Source organism: Nycticebus coucang, chromosome 2, assembly GCF_027406575.1.
Source record: "Nycticebus coucang isolate mNycCou1 chromosome 2, mNycCou1.pri, whole genome shotgun sequence".
Lineage (NCBI taxonomy): Eukaryota > Metazoa > Chordata > Mammalia > Primates > Lorisidae > Nycticebus > Nycticebus coucang.
Window position 1 is genome coordinate 17118870 of NC_069781.1, and position 21563 is coordinate 17140432.

The window sequence follows — 21563 nt, forward strand, 5'->3', positions numbered from 1 at the left end:
TAGGTTACCAGAGTTAATCATCTAAGCCTTAGGCTTTTGCTGCTGTACAATGGGATTATTTATTATTTAACATGTCATTTCCAGCATGTGTTCTCAGTGCCATGCAGATAAGCCTGCGTTTGGAGGCTTCCATTCCTGAAAAACTAATCATATGCAGACACCCCTGCACAGAGTGGTGTGTTGGGTAAGAGGGGTAGGAGATGAAGAGTACTATACGGGAAATTAAGAATGGTAGCTTTGTCACTATGAACTGTACATAATTTTATTTACTGTATATATTTCACAATTAAATAAACAGGATAGAAAATAAATTTGAACTAGAGCTGATTTTTAAATATTTTTTCCCCTTCTCCAAGATTTAATTTCTAGGCATGGAGTTAATTTTATCTATCTTTACCTAGTAGTGTTCATAACTTATCAAGAAAAATAAGATAGAGTTCATTTTATTAAAAAGGCATTAAATATTAGTTGGTAATGTCTCTTTCCTTCTTTCTTTTCAGAGTATGTATGCAACTGCTCTGCAGTCGGAAGCCTAGATGTGAATCGCTGCAACCAGACTACAGGGCAGTGTGAGTGTCAGCCAGGATATCAGGGACTTGTCTGTGAAACCTGCGTGGAGGGCTTTTACCTGAATCACACTTCTGGTCTCTGTCTGCCTTGTGACTGTAGCCCACATGGAGCCCTGAGCATGCAGTGCAACAGGTGAGCAACAGAGGGAAGAGATGAAGTTTATTTTATTTTATCAAGAAAAAAAAAAAAGGCTTTTGCTCTTAAGGACCAGACTGGCATAAATAAAGGGAGTGAGGAGGGCCATATATTTATAAAAGATTTTGTAGACTCTTATTTCCTCATTTTGTATGCTATATTTAATGTCATGATTAAAAAGCTTCTATTACTGATTTAGTTCTTCAGAACTGAAGAATTGGGTTACCAATTTTGTTCTATGATGGTTTCTATAAATTTCATGGAAAAAAAATTATCGAGGAAAGCATCCACTTTCTGGAAGAACTTACTTTCAGTCATTTCCAGTGGAAAGGTTCTTGCTATGTTTAAGCTAACATTGGAGTTTGAGGAAATTTTTTCTTTGGTTAATTTTTTTTCTTAGCGACATTCTAGATTTGTTTCTTTGGGAATCTGATGCTTAAACTTAATAATATCCTAATTTCTTTAACTTGTGGTAAATAGACCAGTTTTACTGAATTTACCAATACATTTTTGAGACCAAAACTAGATTAAGCAGTAATTATCTGAAAATTTCAGTTACCTTTAAAATAGTATGTTGTTTGGAGGTGACTCAATGAGTGGACGTATGTAAAATGCCTAGCACATAGCATCAGACTTGTTTTAATTTGAAAGGAATATGGTTGGCTTAAATGAGGGGATTTTTTAGAATGTTTAGCTCCTTGGCAGAAAAAAGTACTGTATGCTTTATCTTTAGTGATAAGATATTTGGTGCTTTATCTTTGGTGCTTTATTAATTATATTTTACTATTATATTATGATATATCATAATATATTGCTATTTAAATATAGCAGTGAACCTAAGTGAGAAGTTTATAATTTCAAATGTAACAATAGTCAATGTTTATAATGGTTATATTTTAAAGTAGTTATTTGTCTCTAATAAATACTTATTTTCACAATCACCTCTCTCATATGTAGGTTACTAGATTACAAAGATAATAAGTGCCTGAGAAGAAGTTCCAAATTAGGTCTTCCAATTTCAAGTTCGGTGTCCTTACCATCCTAACACGTGGCTTTTATGAGAAAACTGATGATCATTCTGTTGTTTGAGATTGAGAATACAGTGGCTGCTTACCACTGCTTTTCCACTTTGCTGAGACATGCCCTTACAAGTTGTAGTCAGAAGTTTTCACATTCTGTAAGTTTTAAAGACAAGGTATTGATAAGTTTGTTATTCTGGTATCTCATGGAATGCTCCCTACTTTATTTTAAATAAGATTTCTGCAAACAGTATTTGCCTTAAATACTTTTAAAGAGATAGAAATGTATTTACTTCTAGGCCAACTGCCTTACTGGAGGAGAAGGAAATAAGGAAAGAATTAAGAGAGAGTTTTAGAAGCTGGAAAAGAGAGAACGATAGTACTACTAATATTTATGTTATATCTTACTGATTTCATAGTTCTTTTACAGATTATTTTTAGTTTATCTTTTTCCTACTAGTTAATGCTATTAAGTTTAATGGTAAAACACTAACCTCAAAATAGGTATTTACCATAATGTAGTTGAAAATACACTAGACTAGTAATCTAAAGGTCTAGGACAGATGTCTGCAAACTATGGCCCATGAACCAAATTCAACCTACTGCCTATTTTTGTAAATAAAGTTTTACTGGACACAGCTCACCCATTGTTTATGCATTGTCTGTAGCTACTTTGGTACTATAGTGACAGTGTTGACTAATTGCGATAGAGACTGTAAGGCCTTAAAGGCTGAACTATTTAGGCTTGGCGCTTGTAGCTCAAGCCGCTAAGGCGTCAGCCACATACACCAGAGATAGCAGGTTCGAATCCAGCCCGGGCCTGCCAAACAACAATGACAACCACAACCAAAAAATAGCCAGGCGTTGCGGTGGGCGCCTGTCGTCCCAGCTACTTGAGAGGCTAAAGCAAGAGAATTGTTTAAGCCCAGGAATTGGAGGTTGCTGTGAGCTGTGATGCCATGGCACTCTACCCAGGGCAACAGCTTGAGTCTCCTGTCTCAAAACAAACAAGCAAACAAAAAAAAGACTGAAATATTTATTATTTGGCTTTTTAAGAAAAGGTTTACCAATCCCTGGTTTTTATGGTGATTTATGGCCAAACATGGTGTGTATAGCTAGATAACCATGTAACTTTAGGTAAATCACATTAACTTCTTTTAAGTGTTTCTTTTTATTTATGAAGTAGAGGTAAAAGTCCATGTCCTATCTTTGTCCTCCACAGCTGTTTTAAGGATCAAGCAAGATAGCATAGGTATAAATCTTTGTATAATGATACAAATATATACATGTATCTATGTAGCTATCTGCAGTTGCTACATAGATAACAAAGATAATAATAGGAACCATTTATTGAGCATGCACTAAATGCTGGGGCTCTGTGCTAACTGATTTTTGTGCATTCTCTCATTTAATCTTCACAAAAACCTCCTTGATAACACTATTATTTCCCCATTTTGAATATGCAAATTTTGATGTTGAGCAAGTTGACTATGCTAAGTTTACTTACAAAAGCAGCCATTCAATTCATTTGAACAAATATAATTTGCAAAGTTCATTGAAGGACTTCATGGTTAATGTTTTTCTAGTATCTGTATTTATGTCCCAGAAACTCAATAAAACCAAATACTGCATGGTTAACAGAACAGTGTGTGGGAAGTCTGTTTTAAATTCCAAATACATCTAGGCACGGTGGCTCACATCTGTAATCCCAGCATGTTGGGAAACTGAGGCGGGAGGATTGCCTGGGGCCAGGAGTTCAAGACCAGCCTGGGCAACATAGTGAGTCAACCCTATCTCTGCAAATTAAAAAAAATTAGCTGAAAATCGTGGCATGTGCCCGTAGTCCCAGCTATTTGGCTGAGGTGGGAGGATTACTTGAGCCCAGGAGTTGGAGGCTACAGTGAACTATGATGGTGCCACTGTAGTCCAGCCTGGGTGACAGAGGAAGATTCTATCTCTAAAAAAAATTCCAAATGTAATTGATAGAATGTCAGGATGACATTTGGACAATTTGCTCAGGAAGTCATATGTTAAGCATTTTACATCCTAATAGGGGAATTTGTTACTTTTGTATAGGTAGGTGCTTTACTGTGTTTCAGTTACACTTCAGGAACTTGGCTAGTTGTTTTGGATTGATGTGTAATGAATTGTAATTTTTCTATAAAAAAAGTGGAAAATAGTTTCTGCCTTACCATATCATATAGAATATCTGATTTTCTGGTTGACTAATGCAGAAGGTAGGAAAGACCTGTATTGTTATTGCAGTCATGTTGCTTAATGATGGGGACACATCTGAGGAACGTGTCATTAGCATGCGAGCATCATAGAATGTACTGCCACAGACCTAGAGGTATAGCTCTGTGGTCCCCAACTCCCGGGCTCCTGCACTGGTACTGATCTGTGGCCTGTTAGGAACTGGGCCTCACAGCAGAAGGTGAGCAGTGGGCCACTGAGCAGAGCTTCGTCTGTAATGGTAGCTGCTCCCCATCACTTGTGTCACCACCTGAGCCCCACCTCCTGTCAGATCAGGGGTGGCATTAGATTCTCATAGGGGTGTGAACCCTGCTGTAACTATGCATGTGAGGGATCTAGGTCGCATGCTTCTTATGAGAATCTAATGCCTGATGATATGAGGTGGAGCTGAGGTGGTGATGCCAGCACTGGGGAAAGGCTATAAAATATGGATTATCATTAGCAGAGAGGTAATAAATCAATTGCTTGCAGACTTACATCAAAACCATTCCTCCCATCCCATCTGTGGAAAAATTGTCTTCCACGAAACCAGGGTTTCCCTGGTGCCAAAAAGGTTGGGGACCGCTGGTATAGCCTACCACACACCTGGGCCATATGGTGTAGCCTGTTGTTTCTGGCTACAAATCTGTACCACATGTTGCTGTACTGAATACTGCAGGCAATTGTCACACGATGTTAAGTATTTTTGTTTGTAAACCTGTCTAAACATAGAAAGAATACAGCAAAAATATGGTATAAAATATAAGAAATAGTATACCTGTCCAGGTGAAGGGAGCTTGCAGCAATGGAGGTTGCTCCGGGTGAGTGAGTCAGTGAGTGAATACTAAGGGGAGGGGAAGGACTAAGACCTCACTGCTTGCAACTGTAGACTTTGTCAACACTGTGCATTTAGGCCACGCTAATTTTATAAAAAAATTTTCTTCAATAATAAATTAACATTAGCTTACTATAATTTTTTTTACTTTATACACTTTTGAATTTTTTAAATTTTCCACTCTTTTGTGATAACACAGCTTAAAACATACATGCATTGTACAGGTGTACAAAAATATTTTCTGTGTATCTTTATTCTACAAGCTTTTTTCTATTTTTAATTTTGTTTTGGTTTTGTTTTTTTGAAATTTTGTTAAAATCTAAGACAAAAACACACCTAGCCTAGGCCTGCACCAAGTCAGAATCATCAGTAGTACTGTGTTGTCCCACTGGAAGGTCTTCAGTGATAACACGCATGGAGTTGTCATCTCCTATGACAGCAGTGCCTTCATCCTGGAGACAGTACATCCTGAAAGGCTTTTTTTTTTGCAGGTTTTGGCCAGGGCTGGGTTTGAACCTGCCACCTCCAGTATATGGGGCTGGTGCCCTACTCCTTGAGCCACAGGTGCTGCAACCCTTGGGCTATTCTACAGTTGACTTTTTTTATAAGTAGAAGGAATACACTCTAACATAATGATAAAGCATAGTATAATGAATACATAAATCAGTACCGTAGTCATTTATTATCATCAAGTGTTATGTGCTGTGTACATAATCGCGTGTACCATATTTGTATATGACTGGCAGTGCAGTAGGTGTGTTTACACCAACATCACCATAAACATGTAAGTAATGTGCTGCACTACAGTGTTACCACAACTATGGCCTCACTAGATGACAGGAATTTTTCAGCTTCATTCTTACCTCATGGGACCACTGTTGTATACTCAGTGCATTGTTGATTGAAATGTCATTATTTTTACCTGGTCTATATTATCTATCTGTGCCTGATATGTTCTGTTATCCTTGGTAAGGTTTTGTTTTTGTTCTTGTGTTGTTTTTTTTTAATTTATTTTTTTTTATTGTTAAATCATAGCTGTGTACATTTGTGCAATCAAGGGGTGCAATGTGATGGTTTCATATACAATCTGAAATATTCTCATCAAACTGTTCAACGTAGCCTTCATGGCATTTTTTTTAGTTATTGTATGTAGACATTTGTATTCTGCCTTCAGTAAGTTTCGCCTGTACCCATTCTAAGATGCATGGTAGGCGTGGCCCCACCAATTACCCTCCTTCCACCATAACCTCCCCCCTCCCTTCCCCTTCCTTGGCCCTTTCCCCATATTCTTGTGCTATAGTTGGGTTATAGCCTTCATGTGAAAGGCTATAATTTAGCTTCATAGTAGGGCTGAGTACATTGGATACTTTTTCTTCCATTCCTGAGATACTTTGCTAAGAAGAATATGTTCTAGCTCCATCCATGTAAACATGAAAGAGGTAAAGTCTCCATCTTTCTTTAAGGCTGCATAATATTCCATGGTATACATGTACCACAATTTGCTAGTCTGTTCTTGTTTTTTAAGACCATCTCTCTCTGTGTTGCCCAGGCTGGAGTGCAATAGGTCATAGTTCACTGTAACCTCAAACTCCTGGGCTCAAGAGGTTCTTTCTCCTGCCTCAGCCTCATGAGTAGCTGGGCCCACCGGTGTGTGCTATTGCACCTGGCTAATTTTTTTATTTTTTATTTTTTGTAGAGACAAGGTTCACTATGTTACCTAGGATAGTTTCTTTATTTAATGAGATAACAAATGCTTTTATATTAGCATAATGTCAAAATATGTGGCTTTCTCAAATCTTTTATCATCTTCTTTTAAGTCAGCAGTTCTCAACCTGTGGGTTGCAACCCACAGCACCTGTATTAAAGGGCCATGCCATTAGGAAGGTTGAGAACCACTGTTCCAAGTGAAATCTGGAAGGACCTTGCTTCCCCTGCAGCCTGTGCAAATAATGGCTGTTTTCTCTCTCACACTGTCACCTCTGGACCTGGGTTTGGAATAGGCATTTCCCATTCTCGCGCGTGCTGCTCCCAGAGTGCTCTTCTCTTCCTCCTTTCTAAAAGACTCCCGGGAAGCTGCTGGTACAGACTAGGCTGTTACACCTCCTTTTTTGCTACCCCTTCCTGGGCTCCATCTTCATCGCTCACACTTGGCTTACCTTTTTCTCTCTGACAGTACATTTGCCATAATTTTAAATGATTACAATATCTATGAATGATCCTAACAATACTTTGACCTCTCAGTTTCTTGACTTTTCTTCCAGTAAGTTTTCTGTCATGCTCCTTCCTGTCTTTATTTCTTTTACTTGTCCTATTTCTTTTTTTTTTTTTTTTTTGGCCCCAAGGATAAGCATATTCATTTCTTAGATAAATTCATTCTTCTTTTCTAGACATTACTACAGAGTACCATTTATTTAGTTAGTTTTTAATATTTCAGAGTGTCAGACAATTTGTCAGAACAAGCAGTGTATCACAAAAATCGTTTTGAGACCTGTAGCTCTAAACCCACATGGGAGCTCTAAACCCACATAGCTCTAAGCACTGAATTTCTTAGGACCAGAAAGGAAGTTAAATTCACATGAAACTTGAAGAACAGAAATGGGAAGTGGCAGAACTATGTTCTTTGCAAGAATATATGGGTGAACTATGAGGAAACAACTCCATGTTCTGCTCTGCTGTTAAGTAATGTTTGGGTAGGTTAAGGGAAAAAGGAAATTACAGGCAAGCAGTGTGATGTATGGTGGAAAGGGAGTAGAATCTGAAAGTGGATTCCATTCTTTTTTCAGCCACTAACTAACTGTATGACCTTGATTAAGCTATTTGACCTGTCTGAACCTCGGTGTTATCTGTAAAACTGAACCCGTATATCTACCATGAAGGAGTTTTGTGAGAATTAGTACAAAAATACAGTTAAAAGGGGTGAAATTGAGTGTTTAATGATACAGTAGGATGACTATAGTTAACAATAATTTATTGTATATTTCAAAATAGCTAAGAGTAAATATTGTTTTTATTCTTCTCAAGAAATTTATAATCTATACAAGACTAAAAGACACAAAAATGCTATAATGCAATAAAAAAATCGTTTATAAATGTATGCTTAATTTGTGAGTATAGTAGGTTAGAGTATGAAAAGAATAGGGGTAGCCTGAAGGAAAGGCTTTATAGAGGAGGTGGGAACTGAGATGTGCCTTGTAGGTTATGATGTAGAAAGGCAAAGAGTTGAGAAGACCTTTCTCAGGAGAAAGACCCTGAGAATTCAAGCGAATTTCCTAAGTTGTACGATGAGATGAGAAATCTGATCTCCTCACACCTACTCAAATTCTCTTCTGTCATAACCTCCCTGTTTTCTTTTTAAAAATAAATAAAAGTAGCAAAGTAGACTTAATTTTATCCTGTGATTCTTTCATACATTGAAAGCCTATGGAACTAGTAACTGACTTTTAAAAAATCCGTTTCCCTGTTCTTCATGCCTTTCAGTGGGAGGTGCCCCACTGAGGGTAGATTTTGGCTGCAGGAGCCAGATGTGGGTTGAGCAGGGTCTTTGTGTGCAAACACAAAGTCCTTTATGTAGTGACAGATGGTCACCCCCTCACATCACCACTGGTGTTCCAACCTGTTTAATTGGAAGGAGTTGGTCTATAATATCTGAACTTTTCATTTTTTCTTTTGAAACACATTTCTAATATTTTCCTAATTCATGTTTTGACACGTTTTAAAAATGAGTGGAGAAATAAGATAGCATTTTATCTCAAGAAAGCAGTATGCTGAGTGACAGCCTGAATCTCTTCATATAGCTCTTAAAATATCAGGGCCATCTTTATGTGCAGGCAATTATGTACTAATTTGAACATTTTAATGTATTCATGGTAGGTTAGTGTACAAGGTTAGTAAGATAACAAAGAAGTTCCGTAGTGGTATAGTATCCTCTTCCATAAAATCCGTGGTTGCTGCTATACAGTGAGTCTTTGCTTGATATCATTTATAGGTTCTGGGAAACTGTCACTTTGAGTGAAAAGAGGTGCAGTTAGAACCTTCATAGCTGACCACCTTCCTCCATTGACCACCTCCTCAAGCTGAGCTAATTTTCAGACTGGACATGCACCACATGTATGTCTTATGTTTACCACCTCCATACATTGACCAGTTTGTTACAGTACCTTGGGTGGTCAACTTACAGAGGTTCCGCTGTGTAACAAAACTAGTTTTACCATACACTGATTGCTACAATAAGAGTTAAGTTCATGTGGCATATTTCTGGTCACAAAAACATCTCCAAACTTCTAAATAAAGACCCAAAATACTTTTAATATTAAACATTGACATAAATGTGAACTATACATGCATTTAAGAAAGAGTAATGAGCACAGGTAAGAAAATTATTTAACCAGTTATTTCAGTTCAGGGTTACAGGTGTGGAGCTCATCTGGAGCTCAGCACCCTGAGCTCAGGGTGCAAGGTGGGAAACAGCCCTGGACAGGCTGCTGTTCCATGGCAGGGCACTCACACCCTCCACAAGCCCTCACACTGGTAAGTAACCTAACATGCACATCTTTAGAGTGTGAGAGGAGAAGGGAGTGCCCAGAGAAAACCCGCACAGACATGGGGAGAATGTGCAAACTCCACACAGACAGTGGCCCCAGCTGGGACTCCATTATTTTCCTCAGCAAAGAAAATGTGACTACATGATAATGTAATTATATTCATTACATTATAATGTAATGAAACTACATTATTCCAGGACTTCCAGTATAGTGTATACCAATGCACATTGAAAATATTAGGGAAAAAAATAAAAATAACAATAAAAGGTAATACAAATTAAAAAATAATATAGTTTAACAACCATTTACATAGCATTTACATTGTGTTAGGTATTATAAGTAATCTAGAGTTGACTTAAATTATCCAGGAGGATGTATATAGGTCATATGCAAATACCATACCATTTTATATAAGGAACTTGAGCATCCTTGGATTTTGGTATTGATTGGTCCCAGAACCAATCCCTCTTAGATCCTGAGGGATGACTAAATTTACTACTTTGCATTTTAATTATGGGAATGTGTCCCAGGATAGAAGGCAAACTTTTACTTATTAAGTAAACTGATGCCAAAATAAATTTCAAATAGAAAGATAACAAAACTCCTCCAAGGCTTATATTCGTGTAAGGCTCTGAAAATCATCTCCTGAATTAATACTCAGGAGTAACAGCTGCTTGTGGTGCAAACTCTTATTTATTACTTTACCTGTAATTCTGTAAGACCAAGAAAAAATTATTTGATAACTACAAACAATTAACAACTTAGGAAAGCTTTGTCATTTTATTTATTCATGGTTTCATTTAAAAACAGCATTGCATTTGCCAACTATATTTTAAAAGACATTATCTCTGTTCTCAAGCAACTTACTGGCTAGTGGAAAGATAGACATGCAAATAAAATAGGAGTATTTACAAAGTGCACGGAGAGATTGAGGGAGGTCTTAAGAGAGGAAGTTGTATTTGAATTCAGATTTGAAGAGGGAGTAGAAATTTGTATAAAAGGAAAAAACACCTTTAGTAGATTGCCACTGACTTTCTCAAGGGCAAAGCTTTGTAGTGGTGGGAGTGGAGGAGGGTTGAAAGAGAGTAGGAAATGACAGGAGATGAAACTTTTGTCTGTTTATCTACTGTTGTATCTCCAACACCTGGAACAGTGCCTGGCGCATTGCACTCAGGTAATATTTGATGAATGAATGAAGGAAGGAATGGAGAATAAGCAGAGCCAGACCATAAAGAACCTTATGTGCCATGCAAATCCATATATCTGTCAAAGAATAGTGAACAAGAGGTGACCCTGGATTTGCTCATTAGAAAAATCACTCTGCCAGAGTCTGGTGGATAAAGAGTGAGCTCAGGCGAGGAGACCAGTGAGAAGGCTATCATCACAATGTATGGAACTAGAATGTTTGCTTCTCTGTGTTGTGTAAGAGTATACATGAATGAGCAAGGGATGTGGGGGGAAAGGAGAGAGAGAGATATGACTCCATATTTCTTTCTGTTTTGGGCACATAAGTGAAGAGATAAACCATTAACTAGGTAAAGAGTGCAGGTAGATAAGCAACTTAGATTATGTTAGAATTCAAACATGCTGATTGGACATGACTGCAGGGCATTCAGACAGAGAAGTCTGATAGACATTTGCGTATATGTTGTGTGTCAAACTGAAGAAATCTAAACAAGCATATTCTTCACGCTATTTTGTAGGAAAATAGAACAAGGCCTCAGAGCTTTAATTTTATTTTAAAATAACTATTCTATACCCCAATTATTATTTTTGCAATTACCAATTTCTACTTTAAATTACTTTTTTGGGATACATTTCAATTTTTTTTTTTTTTTTTTTGCTTTAAAGTGGAATTTTTAAAGATAGCCATCTTGGTCAAAAGCAGGTAACTGATCTTAGCCTTTATCTTATTGTGGCTCATTTGTTTTAATGTTTATACAATACCAGATGGTTTATGTCTTAAAATATATTTTAAGCAAATCACACTAAGTATCATGTTAAATTCATGGTAAAACAAATAAGAATAAATGTTAATAAGGATCAGAGACAAGTTTGTTCAGAAAAAGGCACTGAGTATGTTGAGGTTTAAATTTAAACAATGCGTATTTAATGCGTTTGGGAAAGCTCTGTGTGTTCTTCACTGCATTCAATATAGGGCACAATCTGCCCTCTTGGTTTTCTAATTATTATTGGATATCAGCTGTAGTAGTCAAATGAATGAAAAAAAAAACCAAAAACCTCACTTTTTTTCTAGCCTTTGGTAGCTTTTGTGAACATTAACATGTCATAGTGAGTTGCTGTTCATCAAATATGTTACTGTCACAAAACCACGTTGCAGACTCCTCTAGTTACATTTTATTAAGCCACTTTTAAGTCAGTTTGGATTTTTCTTTTTTTTTTGAGACAGTCTTACCACGTCACCCTCAGTAGATTGCTGTAGTATTACAGCTCGCAGCAACCTCCAACTCTTGGGCTTAAGCAATTCTCTTGCCTTAGCCTCCCAAGTAGCTGGGACTACAGGTGCCTGCCATAACCCCTGGCTTTTTTTTGGTTGTGGTTGTCATTGTTGTTTGGCAGGCCTAGGGCTGGGTTCAAACCCACAGCTCTGGTGTATGTGGCTGGTGCCCTAGCCTCTGAGCTACAGGCACCGAGCCCAGTTTGGAATTTTTTAAATAAATATTGTGAAGTTTTGTTGTTGATAGTATCAGAAGAGCATTTAATTTGTTTCTTCTGACCCCATCTTTGAAGAAAGGGAAAGATTTAGACACATATTAGTGGAAAAGGTGGGAAGGGAATTTACAGAGCAGAAAAGAGCAAGATTAACATCACAGAGATGTGCTTCCCCAAGATGTCAAGTGGAAGAGGAGTGGGGAGATGAGTCTGGTAAGTCCTGTTGGGGTCATGCCACAGAGAGCCTTAAGGGCCAGACAGGTGATTTGGGTTTTATTCACTAAGCAATTTTCAAGCAGAGGAAAGATCACACTGTGTTGTGGTACGAGGACAATGAGTCGATAGATACACAGAGGGAGCTACTAGAGCAGAGCAAAACTAGCAAGAGCCAAAATTAGGGTAGTAATAGTGAGAATGGAGAGAAAGAACGGTTATATGCCATGATGGTGGCATTTCTGTGCACAATTCTCTAGAAATTTTGTGTTTTTGGCATTAATATATACACAGAAGTCTAAAGGTGTTTTGTATTCTAAGCTGGTTTTATGGAAGTGCTCAGTCCTAGGGTTCCTTCTCAGGTCCACCCTCTCCCTGTGTTTACCATTCTTCCTTTATTGCAGGTGGTAGGAATGGAATCGCTTGCCTGAGCTTCAGCAGTTGCCACCACCCACTGCATCCCATGGGATTTTCATTCCTCCGTGAGCCTTGCTGCTGAGTGTCAAGCAGTGTCCCCATACCCATGTTTTTTCTGTGCTGCTGAAAATAAACCCACGGGCCCTTACCTTTCAAAAGTTTTTAAAACTCTGTAAAGCCACGGCACTCTACCCAGGGTGACAGCTTGAGGCTCTGTCTCAAAAAAAAAAAAGTTTTAAAAACTGTTAGTCTTTATAAGGAGAACTTTGAAGGTAGTAATGGATATGGAGAAATTGAAAGCTTATATAATAGGCAAAATTTTCCACAAACAGAGTTCAAAGATAGGGTCATACTTCTTTTATTTTTCCATTTAATTGCCCTGGCCCTCTTACGCTTCAATAGCATAAAGTCTAGTACTCTCCTCTTGAGGCAACCCATTCTCCAACAGTTAGTTACTAGTTATTCAATAATTCTAGAGGTCAGGACTCCTGTGATGCTAGGTATAAAGGGAATGTGATTCTGATCAGTTCCCTAATACTGTTGTTTCTTACTGCTCCATGGAATTGCTAGATTGAAGCCTGGTCCCTGAGCAACCTGATGAATGAGGCTTGCTCACTACTGTGATGACACTTTAACTGGGCTAGATTCTTGCAGAGGCAGCAATAATTCTTTGAGGGAGGAGGAGCCCACTTCCTTAGTGCCAGGTTCTTTCACGATGCTGTAAATTGGAACTACTAAGTTTTAGATCTTAACAATCAGCTCCTTCAGCTCCTATGTGCATCCATATCCCAGTGTGGAATCCAGCCCCCAGAGGACTTGTGGAGGACATTGTAGAATCTTTTCACTAATAAACCCCCAATTGTCCTCCCTCCCTAAGGGTGAGACACCTTTCTTTAGCTACTCAAAATGCAGAGGGTCTTAGCAATGGGGCCTACCCATCCTATACTTATATTAACTAAGGGAAATTTAACTTAAATGATTCTTCACACAATCAAGAGGATCTGTTTCAAGGTTATTTTCTATCTCTGCCCAAATGGCAAAGCAATTATAAACTTCTCTTGCTAAAGAAGAAAGAAACCACAAATTTAATCTCTATTTAAACATGCCTCTTAATAGAACATTTTACTATACTTAAAAAGTTTTAAAACCTTATGAACATATAGTGTCTTCTGATCTGTATTTGATTTCCTTTTGAGATGAAAATACCAGACAACTTAGGAAATACTGCTAACATTACTCTACACCATCCAGAATGAATAGCATTAACATCTATTGATGGTTTGCTATGTGCCAGGCTAAGTGCTCTATATGTACTATCTTGTAAGGATAAAATAATTTTTTTTTTTGAGACAGACTCTCACTATGTACTATGTCACCGTCAGTAGAGTGCTGTGCTGTCACAGCTCACAGCAACCTTAAACTCTTGGGTTTAAGCAATTCTCTTGTCTCATCCTCCCAAGTAGCTGGGACTATAGGCGCCTGCCATAACGCCGAGCTATTTTTTTCTTGTAGTTGTCACTGTTGTTTGGCAGACCCGGGCCAGGCTGGGTTTGAACCCGCCAGCTCTGGTATATGTGGCCAGCTCCCTAGCTGCTGAGCTATAGGTGTCAAGCCAAGATAAAATAATTTTTGAAGTGATATATATATATATATATATATATATATGTATGTATGTATGTATTTTGAGATAGAGTTTCACTATTTCACCCTTGGTAGAGTGCCATGGTGTCCCAGCTCACAGCAACCTCAAACTCTTGAGCTCAAGTGATTCTCTTGCCTCAGCCTCCCCAGGTAGCTGGGACTACAGGCACCCACCACAACACCTGGCTATTTTTTGTTGCAGTTGTCATTGTTGTTTAGTTGGCCCAGGCTGGGTTCGAACCTGCCAACTTCAGTGACTGGCGCCATAACCACTGTGCTATGGGTGCTGAACCTAAAGTGGTATATTCTTATTTTACAGATGAAAAAACTGAGACTTAATTTGCCCCCAGATAGACAACTAGTAAGTGTCACAAACAAGCTTAAATCAATGTCTAACTACTCTGCATTCAGTAGGTGCCGGTGTTTGTTAATTGATTGACTGAATCACTACTTATTTTCTAAATATGCTTGATAACTACCTTTTAAGTTTAGCTATCAAGCAGATTACTAGCATTAAAAAAATTGCCATTTGAGTGACCAAGATAAACATCATTAGTCATGGATATCATGTACCCCCAATACAATCAATTAAATAAGATATGTTACCTCTATAATAGTGTTACTTAAAATTCATAACCTCATTCTAATTGTGACAGGTCCAAATTGAGGGACATTTTACAAAAGAGTCCTAACCAGGACTCTTCAAAAGCTTCAAGGTCATAAGATACAAGGAAAGACCGAGAAATAGTCAAATTGGAAGAGAGTAAGGAGACATAATGAGTAAATGCAAGGTAATAATCCTAGATTAGACCCTGGAACAGAAAAAGGACACCAGTGGGAAAATGAGGGAAATCTGAATAGTTAATAGTATCTAGGGGTGTCCAACATTTTTTTTCTTTGCCACACATTGGAAGAATACAAGTTGTCTTGGAACACACATTAAATAAGGAAAGCTGGTTAGCAAAAAAAAAAAAAAAAAAGATCTGTGCTTTTCATGATATCTGACACCACAGATAAACCAAAAAATGCTCACAAAATCAACATGTCCCATGGGACATCCTTGTTAATACCATTGTTAATTTCTAAGTTTTGATAAATATGCCATGTTTATATAAGAAATTAAATGTTAGAGGAAATTGGGTGAATAGTATATGAAAACTCTTTATACTATCTTTGTAACTCTTTTTGAAATCTAATATTATTTCAAAGTAAGACGTTAATAGAATTGTCACTCGTAGCAGTCATTAATATAGTATTACTGTCTTATTATGAGGCAAAGTTGGTCCTAGTGATAATTCTTAGCTTTAGATCCAGAAGAGAAATCAGGTTAAGGAAATAAACTTACTTTGTTGACATGAAGGCCTGCCATTTTAATGTATGACATTGCAGTTAGAATATACAATCACATCCTTAGCCTGTTGGGATACTCCTTTTTTCCTGAAGTTTTAAAGGAGGAGCTTCTAAAACTCATGTTAGTGAAATAGAAGGACTCTTGTTCCCACAGACAAGGATTTGTCTTCCTCTGTGTCCCTTGAAAGAAAATTAAATCAGCATGACTTTTTCCATCTTAGATGGGTTTTGTTATAGAAAGAAATATGTTTCCTAGAGGATAGAATGAAATGTGGAGTTGTTCAGTTTTTTCTCCCAGGATATGATTTCAACTCAAAAAACCTAAATTTATCAATGCCAGAGAGAGATTTGGATGTGAAGTATCTTTATTTCCTATTAAAAAGGGGACATAAATACTCCTGTCATGACTATTTTGACATTTAAAGTATATAGCCCTAGTTTTGCAACCAGGAATTTTATTATCATGGCTCTATATAGATTAAATGAATTATCCAGTATGATATGTTTTGTGTGTTTCAACAGTTTGTGTTTTTCAAGCTTGTGTCTAGGTTTGTAGTAGGTTCCCAGGGAATGTTAATATCTGTAAAGTCATTTACAATTAAGAGAACTCTTTTCTCCTGCACATTTTTCATTCAATTGTAACAACTTTAAGAGGTAGATGAGATGTTTATCCATCAAATTACAAATGAGAATGGTCAAAAAGGTAAATGATAAGCCCAAGCTTGGATGGCTACTAAATACCAGAATGAGGAGACTTAATTCAAAGTCTTAGCAGCCAAGTTACTCAGCAATATGGCAGAGCTAGTAAATGGCAGAACTTAGATTTGAGCTCAGATCTCTCTGGCTCCAGCTCTTCCCACTGTACCCTGAAATAGAATGGGCAAGATTAGATACGGCAGTGAGTGTCTCAATGTGAGTGAGGGCTGGGTGTTGGTGAGCATGATTCATCAGTTTAGGTACTAGCCCATGGAGAGATAAATCTAGAAAGATAATCTAGATAAATCTAGACCTGGGCTACAGTGAAAATAAATACTATGTAATGCATAGAAGGAAATGTGAAATAATGATAGGATACATAGGGAATCATTTGAAAGGAAAAGGCAGGAAATAGGATATTATAAATTTTAAAGCTGAGCCACACTTTGAGATATCAGAACACCTGACTTGCTGGGGGTTAAATGGCAAGTGTTTAATATGTAAAACATCTGAAAATAAGATGTCATAGACCTAGTCATTGGGGTAGGAAGTGGAGAGGCAAAGCAACTGGGAGCAGGAACCAGGCATTGAGAAACTAGGGACAATAGTTGTAATTCAGTCATTGAGAATATAGGGGACTGGTTGGTGTAGTGGCTCACGCCTGTAATCCTAGCACTTTGAGAGGCTAAGGCAGGAAGAACTCTTGAAGGCAGGCATTTGAGACCAGCCTGGGCAATAATAATTCCTCATCTCCACAAAAATATTAAAAAAATAAAAATTAACCAGGCAGAGTGATACACACCTGTAGTACTAGCTACTCAGGAGTCTTAGGCAGGAGGATCGCTTGAGCCCAGGAGTTTGAGGTTACAGTGAGCTGATGATATCATTGCACTCCAGCTTAAGGGACAGGATGAAACTCTGTCTCAAATAAATAAATAAAAGGTCAAAGAAACTAGTAGCAAATGGGACTTGATGACAGACCACTGAAGTTGACTGTCTGAAGTACCCTCCTCTGAAGTCAGGATTGATGCCAAATTAAAGGTTCAGCACTTAGCCTAGAAGTTGAAATTAAGCAGCTTTACCAGCCAGGGCTAGGGATGTGTAAAAAAAAAAGAAAGTACTATGGTTTTTTTTTTTTCCAGCTAATCTAGTACAATGGTTCTCCAATTACTGACCCCAGAACAGCAATATCAGCATAACCTGGCTAGAAATGCAAATTCCTTGGTTCAACTCCAGACCTATTGAATCAAAAACTCTGTGGTTGAAAAACACAATTAAACTCAAAGGGTGGGGAGGGAGGAAAGAGAGGAATTGGTAAACTCTCATCTGAGAGGCACAGCATAAGGGTCTGTGGCGCACCTCCAGGGTGAAGGGCACAACTACAATTTGGACTCTACCTAACAAACGCAAACAGTGTAACCAAATCATCTGTACCCTCATGTTAATCTGAAATATATATATGAAAAACATTCTGGGATAGCAGCATGCTAAAGTTTCAGAACTACTGATGTGTAATGGATGATATTAGTCCCATAAAACTTATGGGTGGCTTATATGCAGACAGAAACCAAAACTTTAAAAAGAAGAAGCTTTTTTTTTTTGAGGCTTTCCAACCTCTATTCTTTGTTATGTGAGGATTATATAAGCTAAATAAAGAGGCCCCTTTGGCAGGGTCACAATAGAATATTGGGGTTAAGCACAATGGAGTTTTCTTTGTGGGTTAGTACTTTTTTTTCTCTGTCTGCTCTTTTCTGTCCTACTTTAAAGAACAAAACCAGTGGATCACTGTCTTACAAGGTTGAATGGCCTATCATGGGCCAGTTATTAAATGTCTCATTTTGGCTACTTAGAATCAATATCCTTTTTCCAAGATTCTAAGAGATTTATTTAAATGAACATAAAATATCAAGATTAAGTGCATGGCAGATGTTAAATGGACTAAAATGAAAACAAATATTGCACTTAGAAGCATCAGGAGTTGATGAAGAAAGCACATGTGGATTTTAGAGCCAAATTATGAAATCAGTAAACAAAGTTTGCATGCCTGTCACATGCCAGGCACTTTGCTAGGCACTATGTGTACTATAAGTGCAGCATAAGTACTATGCTTTTTTTTTTTTTTAGCTAATCTAGTACTGTGTTCTCCAATTACTGACCCCAGAACAGCACTGTCCACTGGGAATGTAGCAGTGGAAAAAACACATAAAAACTCCTGACTTTGTAGAAACTGACATTCTAGATGAGAAGAGAGATAATCATCAATAAAATAAAATATATAGTATGTTAAATAGTAAAAGAAAGTACAATTTTAGACAGTGTGGCTAGGGCCTTGTTGAGAATATAACATTTGAATAAAGAACAGGAAGGCATAAGGGAGAATGCCATGTGAATCCCATGGAGGGGTCTCGTCAATAGAGAGAACAGCAGGTAGAATCTTGATGTAGGCAGATGCCTAACACACTTGAGCAGCAGCAAGGTAAGTATGGCTAAAGTGCTGTACATTGGGAGCAGGGGTTAGGAGAGTAGTATGTAAAACAAAATATATACACAGATGTTTAACATACCATTCTTTTTTTTTTGAGGCAGAGTCTCACTATGTCACTCTCAGTAGATGCTATGGCGTCACAGCTCACAGCAACCTCAAACACTTGAGCTTAAGCGATTCTCTTGCCTCAGCCTCCCATGTGGCTGGGACCACAGGTGCCCGCCACAATGCCTGGCTATTTTTTGTTGCAGTTGTCATTGTTGTTTAGCTGGCCCCGGCCGAGTCTGAACCCACCAGCCTTGGTGTATGTGGCTGGTGCCATAACTACTGTGGTACAGGCACTGAGCCAGCATACCATTCTTTCAACTTATCTGTATTTCCAAAATTTCTTACACAAAACATGTGGGAAAGTAAAGCTATAGTAATTTAGACACTATAGTATTGGTCCAGGATAGAAAATAGATAAAGAGAACAGAGAAGGGAGCCCAGAAATAACCTATGTGTATAAAGACATTTGGTGTATGAGAGAGGAGGTACCAAAGCTCAGAGGCAAAAGGATGGACTTATAAATGAATTGTACTAGAGCTGTGGTTATTTATAAGGAATAAATGAGAATGGACCTTCAGTTTATATAATCTGCAAAAATAAATTTGAGGTGGATTAAAGACCTAAATGTAAAAGGCAAAATGTAATACTTTTAGGAAAGCATCTTAATGACCTTGGGATAAGAGTGATTTCTTCAATAATGTTAATATAGTTTTTACTATATGCCAGGCACTATTCTATATAAATGCTTAACACATATTAACTAGGGCCAGGTGCAGTAGCTCACACCTGTAATCTTTGCACTTTGGGAGGCTAAGGGAGGTGGATTATCTGAGATCAGGAGTTCCAGACCAGCCTGAGCAAAGCAAGAACCCATTTTCACTAAAAATAGAGAAACTGTACAGAAGCTAACTGGGCACTATGGCTGGCACCTGTAGTCCCAGCTGCTCAGGAGGCTGAGACAAGAGGATTGCTTGAGCCCAAGAGTTAGGGGTTGCTGTGAGCTATGACATCATGGCACTCAACCCCAGGCCGACTGAGTGAGACTATCTCAACAAACAAACAACAACAACAACAAAACGTTTATTAAATTAGTTCTCAAGATAAACCTATACTATATGGCTTCTATTTTATAACTGAGGAAACTGAGACATAATGAGATTAACTAATTTCTTTAAGGTCATATGACTAGTAGGTGATAAAGCCAGAATAAGAATCAAGGTCTTCTAGCTCCAGAGTTCCTATGCTTAACTACTTCATTAAACTAATCTCCAGAATATAAAAACAAAACAAGAAAAGGAAAATATTCATAAATTAATTCAACTGTATTAAAATTAAAAACTTCTGATTGTCAAATGACTTTGTAAGAAAACTACAAGGAAAGCCACAAACTGGTAGAGCATAACTATAACACGTGAAACTGACAAAGGATTGTTTTTCCAGAAATATATAAAGGACTACAAGTTAATGTCAAAAATACCTGGGCAAACGCTTCATAGAAGAAGAAACTCAATGGCCAATAACTGAAAATATGAAAATAATCAGAAGAATGCAATTTAGATCCAAGATGGCGGCTGAGTAACAGCTTCCCTGCAACAGGGCACGGTGAGTCTGGGGAGATAAGACTCCAGGCATCTCTGGCTGGTGGGATCTGCCTATAATCATCCCTTTGAGGATACAGGGAGTCAGAAAGGGACTTCTGGACCCCAAGAGGAGGACAGAAACAGTGGAAAACTGTCAAGTGGTTGCTTGTGTTCAATAGACCTAATCTCGCCAGCAGCCGTAAGTACAAGCAGCAGTGGGACTGCAACCTGGAAAGGCCTTACCTGTGAACTGTTTCAGTGTTTTTGGACTTGGCACTCAGTTGAACTGCCTTGGGGACAGCTTGAGCAGGAGTGCGGAGAACTTTGGGTATTGTCTATGGCCCCAGGCTGAGCCGCTGAGCCGGACGGAGATAATAGTGTTCAGCTGTGGGCTGCAGGGAACCATTGTGAGAGAACTGCCTTGGCAAGCTCCGTCCTCAGGGTCGCAGAGCAAAGATTGGGCTGGAGCTAGTAACCTAGTGACTGAGCAGCCTAAAAGCGGGGACTGAGCTGCCTGACAGCCTTAACCCTCAGGGGCAGAGTGAGACCAGTTTTGGCACACTGGAGCCTCAGGCAGTTGCCCTGGGTAGAGTGCCATGGCATCACAGCTCATAGCAACCTCAAACTCCTGGGCTTGGTGCCACCCGGACCTCCATAAGAGCTACGCCGCAACCCCCAACCTGTGGGCCTCCACATGCTCTGACCAGGAACTGCAGGAGCTGTGCAACCCTATATCCTCCCTCCTGTACCCTCCCCGCCTCCACACCGGCCTGCTCGTCTGGACAGGGACTCTGGTAGCTGCATGCCCTCGGGAGCCCTCTCTGCCTGTGTGCACAGCCCTTCTCCTGGCCAGAGACTGCTGGAGCCTTGGGCTCTCTGTAAGAAAGTCACTGTGCACCAGGCACTGCCAGAACCGTGCACACCAGCTCCTGCCCTGTTGCTGGATCCGGGTGTGTCACACTTCAAAACTACTTCCACATCCAGAACTCCCTGGCTGGGGCAGCCCCAGAGGAACTACACAGGGTCACTCCCTACAAAGATCCAGCAACAATAGAGGTATACCACTGGGGACTAATCTTGGAGAGACACCTCCCCAACTCTGAGGATGGCCAGAGGCAACCGTGAAAA

The 21563-nt window shown here is 38.7% G+C and overlaps 1 protein-coding gene across 1 annotated transcript in view; it reads left to right on the forward strand.

The window, feature by feature from the left end:
• MEGF9 (multiple EGF like domains 9) overlaps positions 1-21563 on the forward strand; it is a 134412-nt gene that overhangs the window by 61631 nt on the left and 51218 nt on the right. The window contains exon 2 of the mRNA XM_053570796.1: positions 501-702. Within this exon, the coding sequence (XP_053426771.1) occupies positions 501-702 (202 nt within the window). The remainder of the gene's footprint in view (positions 1-500; positions 703-21563) is intronic.